At 42.5% G+C, this 22,175-nt stretch overlaps 1 protein-coding gene and 1 long non-coding RNA gene across 2 annotated transcripts in view; one reads left to right on the plus strand and one right to left on the minus strand.

Annotated features, from left to right (window-relative positions):
* RAB4A (RAB4A, member RAS oncogene family) overlaps positions 1-14,059 on the minus strand; it is a 32,125-nt gene extending 18,066 nt beyond the window's left edge. The window contains exons 1-3 of the mRNA XM_074948830.1: positions 13,938-14,059; positions 6,149-6,229; positions 1,605-1,719 (exon numbers count right to left, since the gene is read on the minus strand). Coding sequence (XP_074804931.1) covers positions 1,605-1,719; positions 6,149-6,229; positions 13,938-13,968 — 227 coding nt within the window. The 5' untranslated portion in view covers positions 13,969-14,059. The remainder of the gene's footprint in view (positions 1-1,604; positions 1,720-6,148; positions 6,230-13,937) is intronic.
* Positions 13,938-22,175, plus strand: part of LOC141985085 (uncharacterized) — a 64,172-nt gene continuing 55,934 nt past the window's right edge. The window contains exon 1 of the long non-coding RNA XR_012638869.1: positions 13,938-14,031. This is a non-coding gene — a long non-coding RNA (uncharacterized LOC141985085). The remainder of the gene's footprint in view (positions 14,032-22,175) is intronic.

Genomic DNA, 22,175 nt, shown 5'->3' on the forward strand with positions numbered 1-22,175 from the left:
TCCTGGCTACATGAGAGATTGTATCCACTCATTCCAGGGCAATTGTGATCATCCGAGGTGCATGAACAGTCCTCTGGTTTGCCCAACAGCAAGACATTCTCAGGAGCCTTCAGCTTCGAAATTCATTTCTCCTATTATTTGGTCTGTCTTTTGTGACCTCCAGTGGAGGTTTTCCTAAGAGGCTCTTATTGGGTATATCTACCCTGTCTGCAATATTAGCCCAGGTTCTGAACTCTGGCTCAAGCCTAGCCCCCTCTGCCATTTACAAACAAACAGCAATAACACGGGGCTTGGACGCAGGACCCTACAGTCAAGCCAGAACCCAAGGTTCAAACCCTATTACTTTGTCTTCTGTCAAATTTTGTGAACAGTGAAGTTCTCCCATGCTGCACCACAACAGGCTAGAATGGCAACATTTTTGGAGATGCTAAAAAATTTGGAATATGGGTGTTTGGACTTGGGCCCTCATAATTCAGTGTAGACACTGGTACCCCAGATTGGGACACAGGGTTCAACAATTCCTAACTTGGGGTTACAAATGAGTAAAGATGCTCAAATCCTACGTTAACTAACCCAGGGTCTGCTAACTTGAGTTCCACTAACCCTGGGTATGTCTACACTGCAATGTAAGTACATCGTGTTTCAGACATGATATTTTTTTAAAAATTTGCAACTTCACCAGATAAACCCAGATAAAGAGAGAGTCACCCAGTGTAGGTCAGCTGTAGTTTAGCTTTAAGCAACTAAAGATAATTTCTAATTGGAGTTTTGATCAACCGTTCAGTTAAAGAATATTGAAGTAGACATAACGTATCGTTGAGTACTTTTAGATAGAGGTCAATTCAAATATTTGTATCAAAGCCTTCAGTATCTACATTTTAACTGGGATCCTGGAATATACCAGATAATAAATAGCCGTCTGAATCATTTAAGGGAGTGGAGAGAGGCAACGACCTTCACTTATCAAAACCAAAACACCAATGTACCTTCAACAATATATTGTACCTATACCAACATGTCTGGGACATAGACCAGTTTCTTTAGAAGTGTATTTGGCAGACTATGAATGCATTTGACAAAATGTACTAGGACTATTTTTGTAAAAGACTACATTGATATTGGGATTTATTTTCTTGTATATTTTGATTGGCATATAGTTTCTTGGCACTTCCTTGTTCCAGCCAGAAGTTTTCCACACAAATCTGAGTACTCAAAATGTGATAACATGATATTTGAATTTGGTAAGCAAACTTAAGGCATGTATTATTCTATTTACATACCTTAACCATTATATAAACTTACACTACACAACCAACTGCATGAGTGGTGTTTCACTATATGAAAAACAGAAGGCTTGAACAGTAGAATGATGCTGACTTGCATCAACTGAGGAAGTCAATGGAGCTACACCATTTTACACAAGCTGAGAATCTGACTCAGTGGAACAGAGCACTGACATGACATAGCCATGACATAAACAGATACAACTCCAATGACTCAGACATTAACTGCACCCATTTACACCAGGGCTGAATTTGGTCCATAATATCTACACCTCCAATTTAGTATTAAATATTCTTTAATAAAGTAAATGAAAAAGATACCTGAATCTCTCTTGTCCTGCTGTGTCCCATATCTGTAATTTTACATATTTACCCCCTACATTTATTATCTTGGAACCAAATTCCACTCCTATAGTATGATTTGAGTCATCTTTGACTAAAATAGAAAGAAAAACAGATTTAGTGCTTATTTTGAGAACATTTCAGGTTTATGATTAGATGTTTTTACATAACTTAGAAACATTTCAATATATATTCATTGTGAAGGTAAGAGTATAAACAGTGAAAGTGCCATTAAAAATAGATCTCTACCACTTACTGTAAATGCTAGATAAATCACCTTCTGTGAAGCATATGCTCCCATTTTAGGCAGGAGCAAAACTCTTCAACTGTAACCATAAAGCTACAACTTGCTTGTCAAAAGACCAGATGAATTGTACATAATCCAACGTATCTCCAGTGCCATCAATACATTTTCCCCCTCAATTTTTGAATATCCTGACCAATTCAAAATATCACTGCAGGAAAGATTCTCTTAAAATACAGCCACTTCATAATACTGAACCCACTAGCAATTTTAGGGTAATTTTAATATAGTCTCTGTATGACCATGTTTCAGGCTCTACATTTTTTAAAAACAGATCAATTCAATACAACAGCAGAACACAACGGACTCAGTCTTGTCCACAAATATATAGGCTGTATTTCTCCTGTAAAGTAAATGAATAAGCTTGTTCTTGTACATACATACGGAGCTCATATTTCAAAATGTGCAGCAATTCACACCTGCTTAAGTACAGGAACATGCCCCAGTGCATAACTACAGGGCCATGTGAGTGTTGCATGGGTCAACCAGGAGGTTAAATAGTTTATTAACTAGCTAACAAACCGTACATAATGCACACTGTGTATCAGAATCCCAGTTCATTTTTGTTTAAATATCATGACAATGAATGCATGGCTCAAAGTGATAAATGTAAGATAAACCAATAAAAACATTAAGCACTACTACCAGAGTCAACAAAGTATCTGCTAACATGAAAGGCAGGGTTGCCTATTAGTAGGGCCCTACCAAATTCACAGTCCATTTTGGTCAATTTCACGGTCATAGGATTTTAAAAATAATAAATTTTATGATTTCAGCTATTTAATTCTGAAATTTCAGTGTTGTAATTGTAGGGATCCTGGCTCAAAAGGATTTGTGTGGGGTGATCACAAGGTTATTGTAAGAGTGGTTGCGGTACAGCTACCCTTACTTCTGTTCTGTTGCTGGCAGTGGTGCTGCCTTCAGAGCCGGGCAGCTGGAGAGCAGTGGCTGCAGGCCGGGAGCCCAGCTCCGAAGGCAGAGTCACTGCCAGCAGCAGCAGCACAGAAGTAAGGATGGCATGGTACAGTATTGCCACCCTTACTTCTGCGCTGCTGCCTGTGGAGCTGGGCCATCAGTCAGCAGCCCCCGCTCTCCGGCTGCCTAGCTCTGAAGGCAGCGCAGAAGTAAGGGTGGCCATAGTGCAACCCCCCTAAAATAACCTTCAAACCCCCTGTAACTCCCTTTTGTGTCAGGACCCCCAATTTGAGAAACTCTGGTCTCCTCCGTGAAATCTGCATAGTATAGGGTAAAAAAAAACAAAAAACAAAAGACCAGATTTCACAATCCGCCACACGTTTTTCATGGCAGTGAATTTGGTAAGGTCCTATCTATCAGTCGTAGCAAGAGACTAGGCATTGGGAGACAGCTGAGTTTCCTCAGGACACTCAGGTAAACTTCTGTCTCAGGACACTCAGGTAAACTCAGCTGCCCATCTAGATAAATAGCAATAAAATCTTCCCATCTTTGTGAAATGTTTCTAGAGCATTATGCACTGCCATGCCTTATAGTGGCATAGGAGTGCCTTTATAGTAAAAGGTTGAATCATGACATCTGTTTAAAGGTGGACCTTTCTAAGTTTTCTAAAATCAGCAGTCTTAGTCTGATTTCTCTTTCATCAGCAGGTAGGATTAATGACACAAATTTGGCGTCATTTCAGCTCAGAGTTCCAGAAATAGAAGCCTCCACCCCCAAAAGAGCCATTTCTTAAACATTGTTTTAGGTGGGTGGTGTTTGGTTTTTTTGTGCCCAGAGCTACAGATCAAACTGTTGATGTGATGTGAGTCAAAGGTAGTGCATTTAGTGACAACAGTATTTAAGAAAAAACATTTTTTATAGTGCGCATGTGCCAATACAGTAAAACAGCTAGAGTTTCCATTGCTGTCATCCATATGTTTTAAACTAGTCTCTTATAAGTACTCTAAAAATAAAACAGATTACTCTGAAATTTGGTGTGCCTAGTCGGGGCACAATAGTGTTAGTGATCCAAATTTGCGGTCATTTGACCAAGGGGTTCCCAAGTTATAGCACTCCACAAAATGGTTTATTCTGCTGCCTTGCACTGTTAAACTGAGAGGTACTACGAAGGGATGAATCACAGACATACCTCTTGGTGGCTGTGAACTCACCATTCAATTAACAATCATAACCCCCCACTTCAGACAAAAGGAGTTTTGAACTTAGTGACGGAAGGTTGCTGCAATTTGAGGCTTGGGTCTGGGTCTACACTACAGAGTTAGGTTGACATAAGCTGCCTTGCACTGACCTAACTATGTAAGTGTCTACATTAAAATTTTGTTCCCACCAACATATCTGCCCCCCACTGTGTCGACTTAATAACTCAACCTCCATGAGAGGCACAGAGTCAGTGCTGATGTAGTTAGGTTGACACAGTGCCAAGTTAGACACTGAATTGCTTACATGGACTGTTACTGGCTTTGAGAAGCCATCCCACAATACCCTACACCGACAGTACGAAGTATCAGAGTAGCCATGTTAGTCTGTATCCACAAAAACAACAAGGAGTCCGATGGCACCTTAAAGACTGGCAGATTTATTTGGGCATAAGCTTTCATGGGTAAAAAACCCACTTCAGATGCATGGAGTGAAAATTACAGATACAGGCATAAATATATAGTGGCATATGAAGAGAAGGGCAAATATATATTTATGCCTATATCTGTAATTTTCACTCCATGCATCTGAAGAAGTGGGTTTTTTACCCACGAGAGCTTATGCCCAAATAAATCTGCCAGTCTTTAAGGTGCTACTGGACTCCTTGTTGTTTTACTGACAGTACAAGCGCTCCTGGTAGGACGTGCCTGCTGACACAAGGAGCAAAGTGTAGACACCCAAATGATGCAATTACTGCAGTGGCTGTATGCTGACATAAATTGACTTAATTTTGTAGTGTAGACATGCCCTTGGTCTACAGTAGCAACTTATGTCGGTATAACTACGTTGCCAAAGGGTGTGTAAAAGGAAAAACAGATATATAAAATCCACACCCCTGAATGATGCAAGTTTATACTGACCTACTCCAAATGTAGAAAGCACTGTCGACAGAAGCACTTCTCCTGTTGACTTAGCTACTGCCTCTCAGGGAGGTGGATTACCTACGCCATTGGTGTAGGAAGCGCCTTCACTGAAGTGCTGCAGCTGTGCTGCTGCAGCATTTTAAGCATAGACAAGACCTGACAGTCGGGGGTGGCACTTTCATTTTGGAGGGGAACAAAAAGTTAGACGTGTGAAGGCTTCCCAGGAAGGGAGGAGGGTTTGTGGCTGCAATGAAGGGAGGGGGAAAAATGGAGATGGTTGGCAGGTGAGGTGAGAAAGGTTAGAGGCTTAAGTGAAGAAAGCATAGCACCCCCCAGCTCTGCCAGTGCACCCCAAGCTCCTGCAACATGTATGCTCTTTTTTCTGAGGAGTTGGCTAAGTGTGAGAGTATATGCCAGGAGCTGGAACTCCCTGAATCTTATAATGCCAATAGTCAACGTGAATAATGAGTCATTGCTTGAAGAGGGTATAGGCAACCTGTTCTTTTTTGTTCTCTAATACTGTTAGATGAAATCCTGTGGGTGAGAGAGAATGGGCTGTAAAAGGAAGCGAAGAGCTCTGCAACTGTGGAGTTTGCAGAATGAAGATGTGTGTGTTAAGGGGGTGTATGGGAGCACTGCTGAAAGAGAGAAGAAGAGTTAAAGTTGCATGGGCAACCTTAACTCTGCATTTGCTGGTTTTCTGAAGTCTCAGTTTTGATCGACTCAATGTTCTGCAAAGGAACGACATGTCACCAAGCAACGTCAACTCTGTATTAAAGCAGTTTTTTGCCAAATATAAACAAGTACAAAATAGATAAAGGTGTACTCTCACAAGTGTTGGCCCAGCCCACTCTGGCATCAGAAACATGCTAGTTTACTTTGCTTAAACACTCACTACTAGCATGCCCTAGTATGGTGTACCTGGACAATGTGAACAAGAATTATTACTGAGCATCATAGTATTGATCATCTCCCTCTAAAACAGCACAGTTTTAGAACATGGTTTTGAAAACAGTTCCCAGACGAAATCCCTGTCTACACTGGTTAAAGAAATGTTGTTAGTACAGAATACTTTTAAACAATGTTGTGGCTAGCAAAAAATGGATGTCAGTGTGGATAGAGCTTTAAAACTACTGTACGGTGAAACATCAGACACGTCACTATACACAGACATAAATACTTACATTTCTTCTCAATAAACTGATGAAGCAAACAGGACTTGCCAGTTCCAGCATTTCCAATAACCAAGAATTTAAACAGGAAATCTGAAGAATGAAAACAAAAGAAGACCTATGTGCAAATATGAAAGTGAAGAGAGCCAACTATGAGACATTTACTGCTGTTTTAATATCTGCTTTTTGCCTTGTCAACAGACCAAGTAAATAAGGGTAAGGAGAAAACAAGTCTTCAGTCAGCCAGCTGCCACTAGCTGTTATTCTAAAGAGGAGGAATAGATAGGAAATTTAGGAAAATGGCCATAAAGATAAGGAATAAGGTAGCAATAAAGGGGTTAAAAGAGTTACAGCACGTTTATGGCGCTATAGGGATAGATAACTAAAAAGCAGAGAAGTTGGATTAAAAGGGCAATTTAAAGAAAAAAACAAAGGCATAGTAAGATAGGTGGTCTTTAAAGATGTTTTTCGCAGTATCCCCACTTTTCACAATGAGAGCCCTAAACACTATTTGAAAGTCATTTCAAGTTGCTCAGACATTACAACACAGTTCTTGTACATGAAGATGTTTCTGTAAAGTCAAAATGAAAGTCATACTGAAAGTCCTAGGAATTGATTCCGATCATAAAATCTAGAAGTGATATTACTTAGAAGTAATACCATTTCCATGCCTCTTGGCTGTTAAGAGCATAAGAGGTGATTTATTTTAAACACATGAAAACTGATTTGCTTCATGTAACAGTTCTTACATCAAGAGAACACAGAAAAAGTCAACCTTAAGACAGTCAAGAGAAAATGAAGCATTGCTATTTGTAGTATCAAGAACTAAAAAAATTCACAATGATGCTGAACAAAATCAGAACACCATTCAAGATATACTGATACACAAAGTGGTTGTTAGAGTTCAGGGAAAAAAAACTGTGGAATAACCATATTACAAATCATTAAACTGTTGGATTCAAGATACATAAGCCATTTGTAAGGAATAAATAAGTTTAGTATTATAACAACACCTACTACAAAGATAAATTAAGAAACTCAGTTTTTAAACGGACATACTTCACTTTAAAAAAAAAACCCGAAACAAAAAAACCCAACACACATTACTGAGCACTACCACCTCCAGAAACTCTTGTCACCCTTTAGCTTGATGTTCTGCAGATAGTTAGTGTGGTCATACATTTGTATCATCAATCCATGTGCAAAACCCTTGAGTTGTGCTGTTATGCTTGGATTAATGAAAACAAATTAAAAGGGTATGTGTATTAATTACTTAACTCCATATTCTACTGTAATATATAGAAAAACTTGTTTCAGATACAGAAAATATGTACAGGCTTAAAAAAAAAAAAAGATATATTCCAGGATCACTGCCCTCACATCTCCCTTAAAAATTAAGCCACTTCTTCTGTGCCATAAAAAGTGATTCAGAAATAGAAGTTAACTGAATAATTCTGTATATTTGGCTCATTTATATGTTCAGTATTTGTGCTCTGCCCATACCTGCTTCACCCTTCCCTTAAGGAACTACTTCCACTGTTTGCTTATGACAAGGAAAGGAAAGATTTTTTCCCCCAACATTTAAGTCTGATATTGATATGAGAAAATTTATTAATTTCCCAATACATGGCAATAAAGATTAAATTTGGCATGTTAATTCAGGGTGGATTGAATTAATATTTTTTAAAAAAATTGAACTTAAGTTTATTTTTAAAAGTAAGCCTAATTATGACCTGTGTTGAGACCTAAATTTACTATAACCTATTAAAATCATCTGTTAATAAAAGATATTAATCAGTACATGTTTGTTACCAAGTTTTTTTTAAAAAAGTCAAACCACTGGTCTGGTGGAAGGCACCAGCTAAATACCAGGACAGAGTCTGCTAAAGTGCTGTCAGCTTTTGACAACTAGCCTCTTCTGCAAGTACCAAGACAGTATTTTTGTCATTTCCGTTTATTCAACTGTTCAGTTCCATGACTAGTTATTTCAAAGGTAAAAAACAGATTTGAAGTTGAAAAAGCAGAAAGCTTGGTTCTCTCTTCCAATCTATGATTAAAAACTAGGTGCGAAAAGATATCTACTAGTTTGAAAATCTTGAAGGACAAAGTAACAAGAGACAACTAGTCCAACTCACTAAACTACTGGTAATAGTCACTTTGGTTAATCAATCAGTTAGCTTTAAATTCACAACATGTTTTGATACATAAAAAAGTATCCAGCACATTTAAGGTAGTTTAACCAACATAAAATGCACAAAACCAGAATTTTGAAAGTGTAATTTCCACCCAAATAGAGCTCAACACAAATCACAAGTAAAAATCTAGTAAAGAAGAAATGCATTTGACATTTTCTTCATAAGAAAAAATTAAGTAAATTAAGCTAAACAATTGCTTAAAAGTGTATAGATTAGTACATCCTTCTGATTAGCAAAAAAGCAGCAAATTTAGTGTAAAGGTTATATTTAATTGAAAATTAACACGTTTTAATTGTTACCAATGAGAATTAATCTCTCTTTAGGAAAATAACTAAATACAAAACAAGATTAAAATAAAGTATAAATCAAGGCTTCCTACTTGCCAATTTAAATCATGATTAAAACTCAGGGATTTAAATCAATCCACCCTGAAAGTTACAAAATTTTACAAGACCTATTTTGTTCCAAGCAAATCAGTTTTCTTTTAATCACCGTTATTAGTTTTCTCCTTTAAATACAGCTAGCTTCCAGAGAACACAACATAAGCATGAAATTGAAGTATGAAGACTGGGATTTCACCAGAAAGTGAAGATTAATTCTATCAAGCAGTCAATGTTCACTGGTCAAATGGGTTACATAAATATTAACTTCGAAAAATCGGGCCATGGCTAACATGTCAAAGCAAGGAAACCATACTTCATTAGAAGTCTGGGGTGTGCTCTTCATTTATCGGTTATTTTTCTCCAGGAGCATTCATGCATTCAAACCATTAGTCCATTCTGTTTCAGATGGGAATGATTCTTTGTTACAGTGCATCATTAAGCATTTTATAGGAATAGCAAAACCACCACAAATAAATTTCTCAGTGTTTATAAAATCCTGCTGTTGAAGAGTAAATGGGAAGACAGAACAGAAGACTGATGCTCGGATGTTTCCATCCCTCTTATGTCTGTAAAACTTTCCTCCAGAATGTATTCATCTCTACAATGACAACGTACACTGTCACTGTTTTACTCTTATGGTTGTGTTTTGCCTTTCTGGTGCCACACATGATGTTAGAATTATATCAAAGCATTATATTTTCTGCTAATTTGAGATGTTTGACTTACTCACAGGTATAGATCACTCTTCCTCACTACATTCTGTTCCCAAATTCTTCTCCCAGTTAAACTTCACTCCTCCATCCAGCTATTCTTGCTTCCTTTACAGTTACACAGGAGGGTTTTTTGTTCTAGTTGATGGGCATTCTGGATAGCGTCTTCCCCAGTGGACTGAAAGGTAGGGCTTCACACAGTGTATATCACTGGTTCCTAGGCGCCTTTATTCGGCCTACAGTTCTTCTCCCAACTTCTGTATTACCAAAATGCATGCTTTTCAGAAGGTTTCATTCTTTGGGCCATCTGGAAAGCCTCCAAGACTACTGCCTGCGTCAAACTGTGACATTTATCATAAAATCCCGCAGTGTCCCAAGATGGCATCAGCTGACAGCTTTGTAGATATCTGACAAAGTTTTTAAATTCAGATTTTTCCCCCACTTAAGAATTAACACAAGCTTTTCAAAAGAACATTGTATCTTCATTGTGATCAGTTTGGTTCAATACAGTCTCCCAGATTTAAAGTATATCAGTGACTTTAAGCCCAATTTGAAATCAAGTAGTCTTAGGTAATAGACTTAGCTAAGGCTCCTTGTCAGATTTTGTAGTTAAAAGAAAAGGGGAGGGGGGTGTTAAATCCCCCCCACCACATTGTGTGAAAGAGCCACATCAGACACAGTGAAACTGACTATACAAAAACAAATACAAATAAATCTGTTAGTCTAAGGGGCCACAAGGACTCCTGGTTGTTTTTACTGATACAGACTAACACGGCTACCCCTCTGAAACCTGACTATATACACTAAGTGCTATCAAATGCACAGGGTAAACTAAAAAAAAAAAAAAAAAAATGAAAGATATTTTCCTCTTTAACCTTTTTCAGTTACAAATAACCTCTACAATTACTCTAACAGTTGTACTTAAAAAATGTGTCTGAAAGTTTGAAGATGATGGTATCCCTTCAAATTCTACTCTGAAAAGTGAAAATAGCATTTTGGTATTCCAGGGTTGTCTCTTATTATTTGTATCATACTAGCACAGAGGGCCAAATCAGGATTAGGGGCCCATTGTGCAGTATAATCACAATAAGGGACAGTCCATGCCTCAAACTTTTTGTCATCTAAACAGTCGACTCCAGAGCAAATTTAGTTTACAATTTAATTTTTTACATTTTTTTTTGAACTGCCAGTTTAGTAAACACTGATTCAAATGAGCTGCAACAGTGAGGTTAAGGTGTAAATGGAAGTATATATACACACATCTCTTTATTGAAGATTTTACTAGAACGTATGTTGAAAATACCAGCATAGAATCCATCTTATTTCCACATAGCTCTTTTCATCTTACAGTAAGTATGAACAAAAACAAACTTTTTGTCAGTGACGAACATAGATATGTTTCAGAGTATACACTAGGAGCATATCTGTCAAGTAAAAATGCAACAATAACGTCTTTTGGATGAGTTGCACAAGTTGAAAACACATTATTAAATGGAAATTTTTTTTACACAAAGTGCACAGACTTAATTTCACCACATGCCCTTTGTCCATACATTATGCAACAGGTAAAAAGAGAAGAGTGAGTACTTTTCACTCTGCTGTTTTGGCAAACTCCTCTCACAAAGATCCATGCTACACTCCAGGTACAATCGTGTCAGAAGACCGTTACGACTCCATTCCATTCTGTAATTTAGACAGGATTTAACTGTTTTGAACTGTCCTTGAACTGTGCTGACACAGCCAAAGCTTTAACATGATTCAGAAACATGGTTTTAGTCCTGTCTACCCTACGAAAATGGGTTTTAACGCATCCCCTTGGTCCAGCTATAATTTCAGCATACACTAGTCTTTATTCAAACTCAGTGAGGAACAAAATTGATTTCTATATGCTCACTCCATGTAGTATTAGAGCACTGAAAGCAATTCACATTTAGTGCTTCTACTGCTGCTGAATTGCCTGAATGTCTTTTCAGTCATCTCTTCCCAGAGCAGAATTGGAAGCAAAAACACTTTGCAAGTCACTTCATTTTGTGGTTTGTTTTCTCTTTCTTCACAACTGACAAAGAAACCTTAGTTCCAACATTCCATTCAGCTGTCATCCTAGAGGAGCTTCTGTCTTACATTCTGTCATTCTTTCTGGACAGTGCAACTGAAAGAAGAAGGTCACTCAGACATTACACAAAAATTTGCTGCTATGGCTAAAAGAAGAGTTTAGAAATGTTAATCTTTGGTTGTAGTTAAGATCCTCATAACGCAGAGGAGGTGGTTTAAAAACAAATCTTCAGAAAAAAAGTAACTATATGGCATGCACCATAGAGAGTTTCAGATGACAAGAAATACCATCATTAGTCACAAAACTGGCCAGCATGGTAGTGGCAGCTGGGAGCCCACAGCCCTTTAAATCACCCCGAGCTACCAGCTGCAGAGGCAGCTGGGAGCCCTGGGGCTCGGAGGCGATTTAAAGGGCCCAGGTCTCCAGCTGCCGCTACTGCAGGGGAGCCCCAGGCCCTTTAAATCACCAAGGAGCCCTGGAAGCTCCCGGCTGCCACCACTACCCCGGGGCTCTGGCAGAGCTTTAAAGGGCCTGGGGCTCCGCTGTGGTAGCAGCTACCGGAGCCCCGAGCCCTTTAAATCCCTGCCTAAGCCCTGCTGCCCGAGCCCTGGGGTAGTGGTGGCCGGGCTCCATCGGGGATTTAAAGGGCCCCGGGGCTTCAGCTGCCGCTACCACCCCGGCCCTTTAAATGCCCGTTGGAGCCCCGCCACTGCCGCTACCCCAGGGCTTGGGCAGCAGGGCTCAGGCAGGGATTTAAAGGGCCCCGGGGCAGTAGCAGCTGCTGGAGCTCTGGGGCCCTTTATATCCTTGCCAGAGCCCCGCTGCTGCTACCCCAGGGCTCAGGCAGCAGGGCCCCGGCCGGGATTTAAAGGGCTCTGGGGCACTAGCAGCAGCTGGAGCTCTGGGGCCCTTTAAATCCCCGCCAGAGCCCCGCCACTGCCGCTACCCCAGGGCTTGGGCAGCAGGGCTCAGACAGGGATTTAAAGGGCCCCGGGGCAATAGCAGCAGCTGGAGCTCCAGGGCCCTTTAAATCCCTGCAGCAGCCCCGCCGCCGCTACCCCAGGGCTTTAAATTGCCCTCTGGGAAAGCTGGTCCTGGTACGGCGCACCAGCTCTTATCGGTACGCCATACCGGGGCGTACTGGCTTACTTTCACCTCTGATCCAGCTATGCCATGAGCCAGGACCTGTTTGAGACTCCACTGCAATCAAGCACAGGCAAGTCCAATGCAGGAGAAGGAACTTCAAGTAAATGTGTTATTATACTTACCCTTACAATGATGTCCTGTTAAGTTGAGGATGCGCTCAATACGACTATGAACTGCCCTTTCCCCTCTCTAGGACAGGAGGAGAGCACTACAAACCTCAGCTACAGTGGTAAGCCAGACCAAGCGGCAACAAGATGGCCATGCTGGGCACAGGCCCTTTGATTGCCTTAACTTTGTCCTGTAACGTGCTTACATAGACAAACCATCACTGTTTTCTTGTCCTCTTTCCCCATTCCCTCCTATGGTTTTCTATACTTACATATTTTATCTTTGATTTTAAGCATTTTGGACATAGGCTCCGTACAAACTTATAGAAAGACATGATCTAGCACAAGACTCTAATCCTAATTAGAACCTCTGAGCACTGCCACAAAAGTAACAATCACCTCCTGCTAAAACAATGGATCTCTGATGTTCCTTCTGAATCCCTTTAAAATACAACAGTATTGAGTGTCTACTTAAGATTCAAGGCCTGAATTTCACCAACAAGTCAAATAAATCACCAGTTCTCAACACTGAAAAAACATATTAAACTAGGCATTCTAATTGTAGGCTGCTTGTACTGAGCACCAAAGGGAAGGACCACGGCGAAATCCAGGAAGCTGACAACACAGGTAATGTATTTTAGTGTTTGCTTGTTTCACAAACGTAAGAGAAAAAGTCTGGCTGAAGGATAGGAGCTAAAAGCCCGCTGCAGTCCAGGACCTCAAGGATCTGCCAAACTGGGTCAGGCCATGAGTCCATCAAATTTCCTGTTCTGTCTCCAGCTGTGGCCAACTTTTGTTAATTCAGAAGGATGCAAATCTTCCCCCCCCCCCGGGATGATAATGCACCGAGGCACCCGCGCAGCGCTGCGCCCAGAGAGGAAACTGCTCCTACTGCATCCCACACGCTGGGGCCGGGGAGTCGATGGCCCCGGAGCCACCCGAGCTCCCGCATAACCACCGGTGCTCCCAGACCCATCCCGCAGCACCGGCAGCTGCTGACATCCCCTGCCCCTGTCCCCCGGGAGCTCAGCGTGCCCCGCCCCCTACCGGGCCGAACGCCGCACAGGGAGCGGGCATGGCCCGCGGGCCGGCCGCAAGGGGGCCCGGCACCTCGCACGGGAGAGCAGGGAGCGAACCCTCCGGGGCCCCGCAAGCGCAGAGCCGCCCGGGCAGCGCCGCGCCCCGCCGGCCCCGGCTCGGCTCCTACCATAGGTCTCGGACATTGCTGTCTGCGACATTTTGGAAGCGTCGCGCCTTCGGCTGGTGCTGAGCGAGGGCCTGGGGGCGCCTCAGGACGCCAGGTACAAATGGCCGGGGGGGGCGGGGGGGCGAGTCCCAACAGCGGCCGCCGCTACAAACCCCCCAACCCGAGAAGCTTCCTCAGCAGCAGCAACTGGCTCGGAACGGGCACGCACTGCCACGTCTGCGCATGCGTGCGCACGCAGCTCTTCACCCCCCCCACCTCTCGGGGCGTGGTCTCTCCTCCACACATGCGCATTGTCTGCCCTTCTCCGCCCTCCTCCCCACCCCCAACGGCTCTCACCAAAACAGAGCGCACGTGCGTGGCTTGAGAACGAGCCGCGGAGGCCGTTGGGAGGAGACCCTGGGCGAGTTGAGCCGGGGACGTGGGCGTGGCTGCCCGCGCAAGGGGCAGGTGACGGAGGGCGAGAGGGAGGGGCAGGGCGCGGCTGGGGGAGGGCCAGTAACTGTGTGGGAGGCGCGTGAGTCGTGTCGCTCCCTCAGCCCTGGTGCGCGATAGAGGGGACCCTTCCGCCCGCATCGCCGCTTCTCCTGCGCTGGCCTGGGCCGTCACCTGGGTATGCTGGAGTGGGGTGGCTGGGGCGGGTGGCTCCTGGGCCCTGAGGTGCCTCTTTACACGGCCTAAGGCCAGGCTGGCTACCAGGAACCTGAGGGCTGCCGGCAATTTGATTCTAGTAGACAGCACAGCACCCCCCCTTGGGTGCTTGTGGCTGCCAGTGACACACGCACTTAAAATGGTTTCAGAGTAGCCGCCAGCCGTGTTAGTCTGTATCTGCAAAAAGAAAAGGAGGACTTGTGGTGAAAGAATAAATGGACTCAAATCAGACCTCAAGAATTATAACATTCAAAAACCAGTCGGAGAACACTTCAGTCTTTCTGGTCACTCGATTACAGACCTAAATGTCACAATATTACAACAAAAAAACTTCAAAAACAGACTCCCACGAGAGACTGCTGAATTGGAATTAATTTGCAAACTGGACACCATTAAATTAGGTTTGAATAAAGCCTGGGCGTGGACGGGTCATGACACAAAGTAAAACTGTTTCCCCATGTTTATCCCCCCCCTACTGTTCCTCACACATTTTTGTCAACTGCTGGAAACGGCCCACCTTGATTATCACTACAAAAGGTTTTTTTTCTCTCCTGCTTGTAATAGCTCACCTTACCTGATCACTCTCGTTACAGTGTGTATGGTAACACCCATTGTTTCGTGTTCTCTGTGTATATAAAATCTCCCTACAGTATTTTCCACTGCATGCATCCGATGAAGTGGGTTTTAGCTCACGAAAACTTATGCTCAAATAAATTTGTTAGTCTCTAAGGTGCCACAAGTCCTCCTTTTCTTTTTTCACTTAAAATGAGTTTCTCAAGGTTGTCTGATTAATAGAGCTGCTGACCTCAAAGGACATTCATGTCTCCACATCAAAGGTCTTATATTAAACATGGCCCCCACACCTAGGGGATTGTGATGATTTTTGTAAATGGTTAGATTTGTGAGTTCTTGATGATCCTTGATAATCAGTCTCCACCCCAACCTCCCCAGAAATCAGACACAAGTGTGCAGGAGCAAATTTCAAGTTTGTACCTCAAACCACTATTTGGATGAATGGCTAAAATCCCATAAGAAAGGTTGGTGACCTCTGATGGAAAGGTCAAATTATGGAATAATCTAATTCAGGACATTTAAATGGTAAAAATCTTACTACATGTTTACAAACTGATTTAATGTACAACAAAAATGTTGGAAGGGATATTAAATCTTGTGCTTCAGGGATTAAGCCATTCCCAAACTATTAAAGATCAGGGGAGACCTCTGTGGGAGGCAGATTATTCCATACTTGCCTATTATGGGGTTCTTACACTTTGCTCTGAAGCATCTGGTAATGGCCGTTGTCAGAGACAAGATGAACCTTTAGTCTTATCCAGTATGGCAATTCCTGTGTTCCTAAACTACAGCATTTTATTTTTTAATGTATTTATAGGTCACCTATATATTATATTGCAGCTTCCAAAGTCTACAAAAATTTATATCATAATTAACATAAATGCAGGAGACAGGATGGCTCAGAGGTTGGTTACAGATGTTCTTGCCTTTCACTTCTAGGTGGCTGGCTCAAATTCAGCACTACTCAGTAATGAATAAAAGTTATTACTGTCTGTTGGCTGTCCAGTAGCCTCTTGGAAATGAGGGAAGAGGTATCAATGTAAAGCCAAGTAATCGTAGTAATAGACATGGTCTCGTAGGCACCTACTCCATGGGTGCTCCAGCCCTGGAGTACCCATGGAAAAAAAATTAGCAGGTGCTTAGCACCCACCTGCAGCCAAGATCCCCCCACCCCGCCAGTGCCTTGTGTCTGCCGATGGCCCCACTGATCAGCTGCTCCCCCTCCCTCCCAGAGCCTCCCGTCCACCATGGATCAGCTGTTCCATGGGGGAAGGACGCGCTGGGGGAGGAGCAGGGATAGGACATGCTCGGGGGAGGGGGCAGAGGAGGGGTGTGAGTGGGTGGGAGATTGGGGGAAGGGGTGGGCTGAGGGCAGGGCCTGGGGTAGAGCAGGGGCAGGAAGAGGCAGGGCTAGGGTGACCATACATCCCATTTTGGCCAGGACAGTCCCTTTTTTAAGTCCTGTTCCGGCTGTCCCGACTTTTTTGGCACAAGTGGGCATTTGTCCCATTTCCTCTTGCCAACTTGATCAGTTGGCAAGAGCAAATGGGACAAATGCCCACTTTTGTCAAAAAAGTGGGGTGCGGTGCAGAGGCATGTGAGGCGGGGAGGTGAGTGGAAATGCCAGTCCCACTCGGTGGGGGAGGCAGGGCTGGGGGATTGGCAGCGTTCCAGCATGCGGGGGGCTGTCAGGGTTCCAGTGACTGGCAACAGCCTTGTGGGGAGGGGGGCCGGCGGCTTGGATGAGTAACAAGGGATGTCCCATTTTCCCTTTGGGAAATATGGTCACCCTTGGCAGGGCAGGGGTGGGGGTTTGGGGGAAGGGGTGGAGTGGGGGCAGGGTCTGGGGCTGAGCAGGGGTTGAAGTTGCAATGGGGGAGGTTTAGATTGGATATTAGGAAAAACTTTTTCACTAAGAGGGTGGTGAAACACTGGAATGCGTTACCTAGGGAGGTGGTAGAATCTCCTTCCTTAGAGGTTTTTAAGGTCAGGCTTGACAAAGCCCTGGCTGGGATGATTTAACTGGGAATTGGTCCTGCTTCGAGCAGGGGGTTGGACTAGATGACCTTCTGGGGTCCCTTCCAACCCTGATATTCTATGATTCTATGATTCTATGAATACCTCCAGGGAAAGATGGAAGCTGACACCACCTGTCTATGGTCTAGGGCCCTAGTCCTTCAACAAGCTCCAGACTGGTGAACATCTGCATCTAACAGCCCCATTGACTTCAGTGGTATTCAGAAATGATATTTTGTCAAAGTTGCAAACTGAAACTTTATTAATAAATTTAAATAGGTCTGGAACTTGTCTGGTTTATTTATTTACATGGCTTTTTGCCATACTCTGATATATTATGTCATTTTTATGAATCAACTAATAAGGTCTAGATTCTGTAAGTCAGTACCTTTTGTTTTTAAAACATTGTTTCAGTGGGCTGTGATGGTTTTAACATAATATTATTATGCTGAGTTATTATATGGTGCATTCATAAATATTGATAATAAGGGTTTTAAAGAGGCACCATCTGCTTGAAATTTGGTAAATTTCAGTACCTTAGTAGTTTCAGGTAGGAAACCTATTTTTGTCATTTTAAAACACCTCTTTAAAACACATAAACAATAGAAGAAACTGACTGAATAGCTACCTGATTATATAGGGTAAAACAGTGAAACCTGATTACACACACTTAAAATGCACAAAGTAAACAAACGGGGGGGGGGGTAGGGGGAGTCAAATAAATTTTTCCTCCATTTCCATTCAGGTATTGTAATCTTAAATGTTACTTGTAACAATAGTAAGTTAAATATCTATATATATATATACACACACGTACACACACAGGAGTTTGTTTTACATTGGTTTTCCCTTTAATGAGTCAACATTAGTATCCTCTTTCCATTGTCAATAGTGTCCCCTGGTGGTTGATAAATTGTGTGATCCCTTTGTCTAACCATCTGAAGAATGTGCTTCAGGGCTAGATGGAAAAGGAGGTTGCCATGGATAGGCAACAGTGGAGGGACATGAATAATAACTCAAATGTTCAAATTAGAAAAGTGTGCTTTAGAAAGAAGTTTTCAATAATGGCTGAAAGATAGTAGTAATGTATGAGGTAATCCTTCTGAAAAAGACCCATAGAACTTAATCTTATAATAATCCTATATAGTTTAATAGGAAGTGATAACTTTTCTAAAGATTTTTTTAAAAAATTATATACAGTGCAATAGACAATTGTAATCTTGGTTTGTATAAGATAATTTAAAAACCACCTATGGAAAGGATCCATATTTTTAGAGCAACTTCTATAGAAATCTGTTACATTTCCATAGAATCTTACTGTTTTCATATTTTTAAAATTTTGTAGGGCTTTTCCAAAAGAGAGAAAAGGTAGAATTTTAAAATTGTGCTTAGAAATAGATAATTATTCAATGCTGATTCAAATAATTTTTGTGGGTGTACATGATACCAGTCAGTACATTTTGCTTTGTTGGGCAGTTAGTAATAAAGGCCTGATCCTGGAATCTGTGGAAGTTTTGAATATGTGAAGAGTGGGGTAGTTACCCCTAATGTAATTTGGTTAAGAAAATTCCCCCTAATTCGCCATTTTGTAGAGGCCAGTGGTATTTTAATCAGGGCATTTAATGAGCTTTAGAAAAATTATAATGTTTTTGTGCTGAGATTTAAACAATTTACATATATAAAGAAATGAAGCCGATTCTTAATAGGGTGCAACTCTGATTAGCCAAACATTAATTATCTGATAATCTCTGTTATCCAAAATAGGGTCATATCCCATGACAACATTTAATTAAATTGAAAATTCCCTTGATTAGCTAAAAACCTCAATTATTCAAACTTATTGAATATCCTCAATGTTACTAGAAGTTGTACTGTATTTATAAGGGTACATAAGAAGCTTTGCACACCTCTCCCCACCACCTCCCCATGCAGCGGTGCTTTCCTGGGGGCTCCCCGAAGGCGGCGACATGCCCCTCACTCAGCTCCTAGGTGGAGGCATGGCCAGGCAGCTCTCCGCACTGCCTCCGCCTGCAGGCACCACCCTCACAGCTCCCATTGGCCGATGTTCCCGGCCAATAGGAGCTGTGAAGCCAGTGGTCTAGGCGGAGGTAGCGTGTGGAGTTGCCTGGCCATGTCTTCGCCTAGGAGCTGAGCAAGGGGATGTGTCACCGCTTCTGGGGAGCCCCCGAGGTAAGCACCACCGAGAGCCTGCTTCACCCCATCCCATGTCCCAATCCCCTGCCCCCACCCACACCCAAACTCTGCTGGGGGGGACAGTGCAGAGCCACATAAAGAGCCTGCCAGCCCTGCCAACCTTCTCTTCCCCCTCCCCCCCCCCCAGCACCAGCAGGGGTCCCGGGCCGTATGCCACTGCCCGCCCTCCCCAGCACCCAAGCTGCCCTCTCCCAGCACCCACGGTGCCCTCGGGAAGCCCCCCTTCTCCCGCCCTCCCCCCCCAAGTTTTAGTTGAAGGTATTTTTAGTAAAAGTCATGGGCAGGTCTCAGGCCATAAATTTTTGTTTACTGACTGCAACCTGTCCATGACATTTACTAAAAATACCTGTGACTAAAACGTAGCCTTAGCCATGATACACACCATTTAAGAGGGTCTAAAATGCAACGTTTAAGAAGTCCCCTGGTGTGGTTCTGCTGTGCAGCGGCTGGGGCAGGAGGCAAGAAACTCTCACAGAGGTCTGCTTGCCTGTGTGCCATGGACCAGATCTTCACATGAGCCAACTGTACTCCAGCATGAGGGCAATGTTGGGTGAAGGGGCCAGGGTCAGTGAATCCCTCAGTATAGATGCTATTGATTTCTTTTTTTTCCCCAAAAAAGAAAAAGGTTACAATGTCCATCAAACAAGGAAAACAAATTCACTTGGGCAGAGGTACGTGGTTTTACACCAGGATCAGAGCACAGAAATACAGCAGTGGCATTTTCATTAAAATAGCAATTAGTCACATTTGACCTTTCTTGTCTTTTTGATTCTTTAATTATGGATAGCTTGCTAGGAGAGTGTGACAACGCAGAGATTAATGATTGGTAGAGAAATAGTAGCAACTAATGGCCCCAAAAGATTACTTAACGTGTTTATGGTAATAAAGTGATTAAAAATGTAAAACTCTCTATAAAGTGTTGAATATTATTATTTTATTATTGAACAGAAAGAGGATAGGTGGAGGTGGTTTTGATGAAGGCAAAGAGACGGGAGGGCTCTGAGTTACTACAGAGAATTCTTTCCCAGGTATCTGCCTGATGGGTCCTGCCCACATGTGCAGGGTCTGATCGCCATATTGGAGATTGGGAAGGAATTTTCTCCTGGGTCAGATTGGTGGAGACCGTAGGGGTTTTTTGCCTTCCTCTGCAGCGTGGGGTATAGGTCACTTGCAGGTTTAAACTAGTGTAAATGGTGAGTTCTGTGTATCTTCAAATCTTTAAATCATGATTTGAGGACTTCAGTAACTCAGCCAGAGATTGTGTGTCTAATACAGGAGTGGGTGGATGAGGTTCTGTGGCCTGCAATGTGCAGGAGGTCAGACTAGATCACGATGGTCCCTTCTGAACTTAAAGTCTATGAGTCTAAGAATGAAGAAAAGGGTGAGTTGGGTTGGGATTGGGGTATTTGAGTAGTTTTGCTTTTAAGATGAAATAAGAACAGGAAGTAAAACTTACAAATCAAGAAAAAAGATCCACATAAACTGGGAAGTACATAGTTGACAGCTCTACTGTTTGAAAATGTAGGCTACTGTATCTTAATACAAGCCACTATTTTTTAGTAACCATCAAATAAAGTTGCATAGAACTAACCTCACCAGCATCTAACTTGAATGGGATAATGAGAAATTATAGGCCCACTAAAAATGAGCCCATTAAAAAAATGCCCTCTGATTTTGTGCCTGCAGCCAGTTGCACCTGCTAGTAAATGCAGGCTCAAATGAGATAGCAGGTAAACATGGAAATATCAGTTTGTGCCAGTACATTAGATCAACAGACATTTGAATCCTATCATTTATACCCACAGTTAACCTCACCATAATTTTATGCCTGCAGTTGATTATGGGTGCAAAATTGCAGACACAAAATGAGAGGTTAGACATGAGGTCCATTTAGAAATTTTACCCATAGTCATTTACAATTACAACAAATTTCAACTAACCAGTATACCAGAAATGTGAGTGTATGAATGGAGATGGGCCTGAATCAAAACCTCAGAGTCAAACCCTGGATCTGGATTCAGATGTGAGATTGCAGCTGGAACCTCTCTCTATAATATTCCAAAGCTAAATATCTTGAATATTGGGAAAGTACCAATTTGGATATGGATTTAAAATCCCACAAGTTTGGGGTTGGTCAGATCTGGATGTTTTGCTTCTGCCCATTACAAGGATACAAAGTTGAAATTGAATCTGAAGTTCAGATCTGATTTTGTTTGGACCTGCATCTACTTCAGACTCCATGGCTTCCTGCTAGTCTTGGAATGCAATGGGACTAAGGGAAGGACTGGTGCTCAGAAGAAAGCACACAGAGCAAATCTCAGGTTAACCTGAAGGTGGCACTAAAAGGCCACATGTGAAAGGCACTGAAATCAGTCTAAGTGTCAGGTTTCAGAGTGGTAGACGTGTTAGTCTGTATCAGCAGAAAGAACGAGGAGTACTTCTGCTTGTAGCTCTCAAGTGCTCAGGGAATGGGGAGAAAGATACAAGGAGTCTCCCTCCTTCATGATACTTTCCTGGTCCATGGGCACTTGACATGGAAGGACAGAGGGAATCTGTGGCAGATGGAGGCCATTGCCTTCAACTGGCATTGAACTAGTGATGAAAAGAGTCCAAATTAAATATACATGTATAGTTATGGCTGAAATGTTCAAAGGAAGCTAAAGGAGTTAGGCACCCAACCCTACTAGCACTGAATGTCATTAGGAGTTGGGTTTCCCTCAGCCAGCCCTCACTGAAGACCACATGCTGCCACTGATCCACACACTGTTCGCATTGGTGGCTAACAGC

The sequence above is a fragment of the Natator depressus genome, chromosome 3 (genome assembly GCF_965152275.1).
Source record: "Natator depressus isolate rNatDep1 chromosome 3, rNatDep2.hap1, whole genome shotgun sequence".
NCBI classification, from domain to species: domain Eukaryota; kingdom Metazoa; phylum Chordata; order Testudines; family Cheloniidae; genus Natator; species Natator depressus.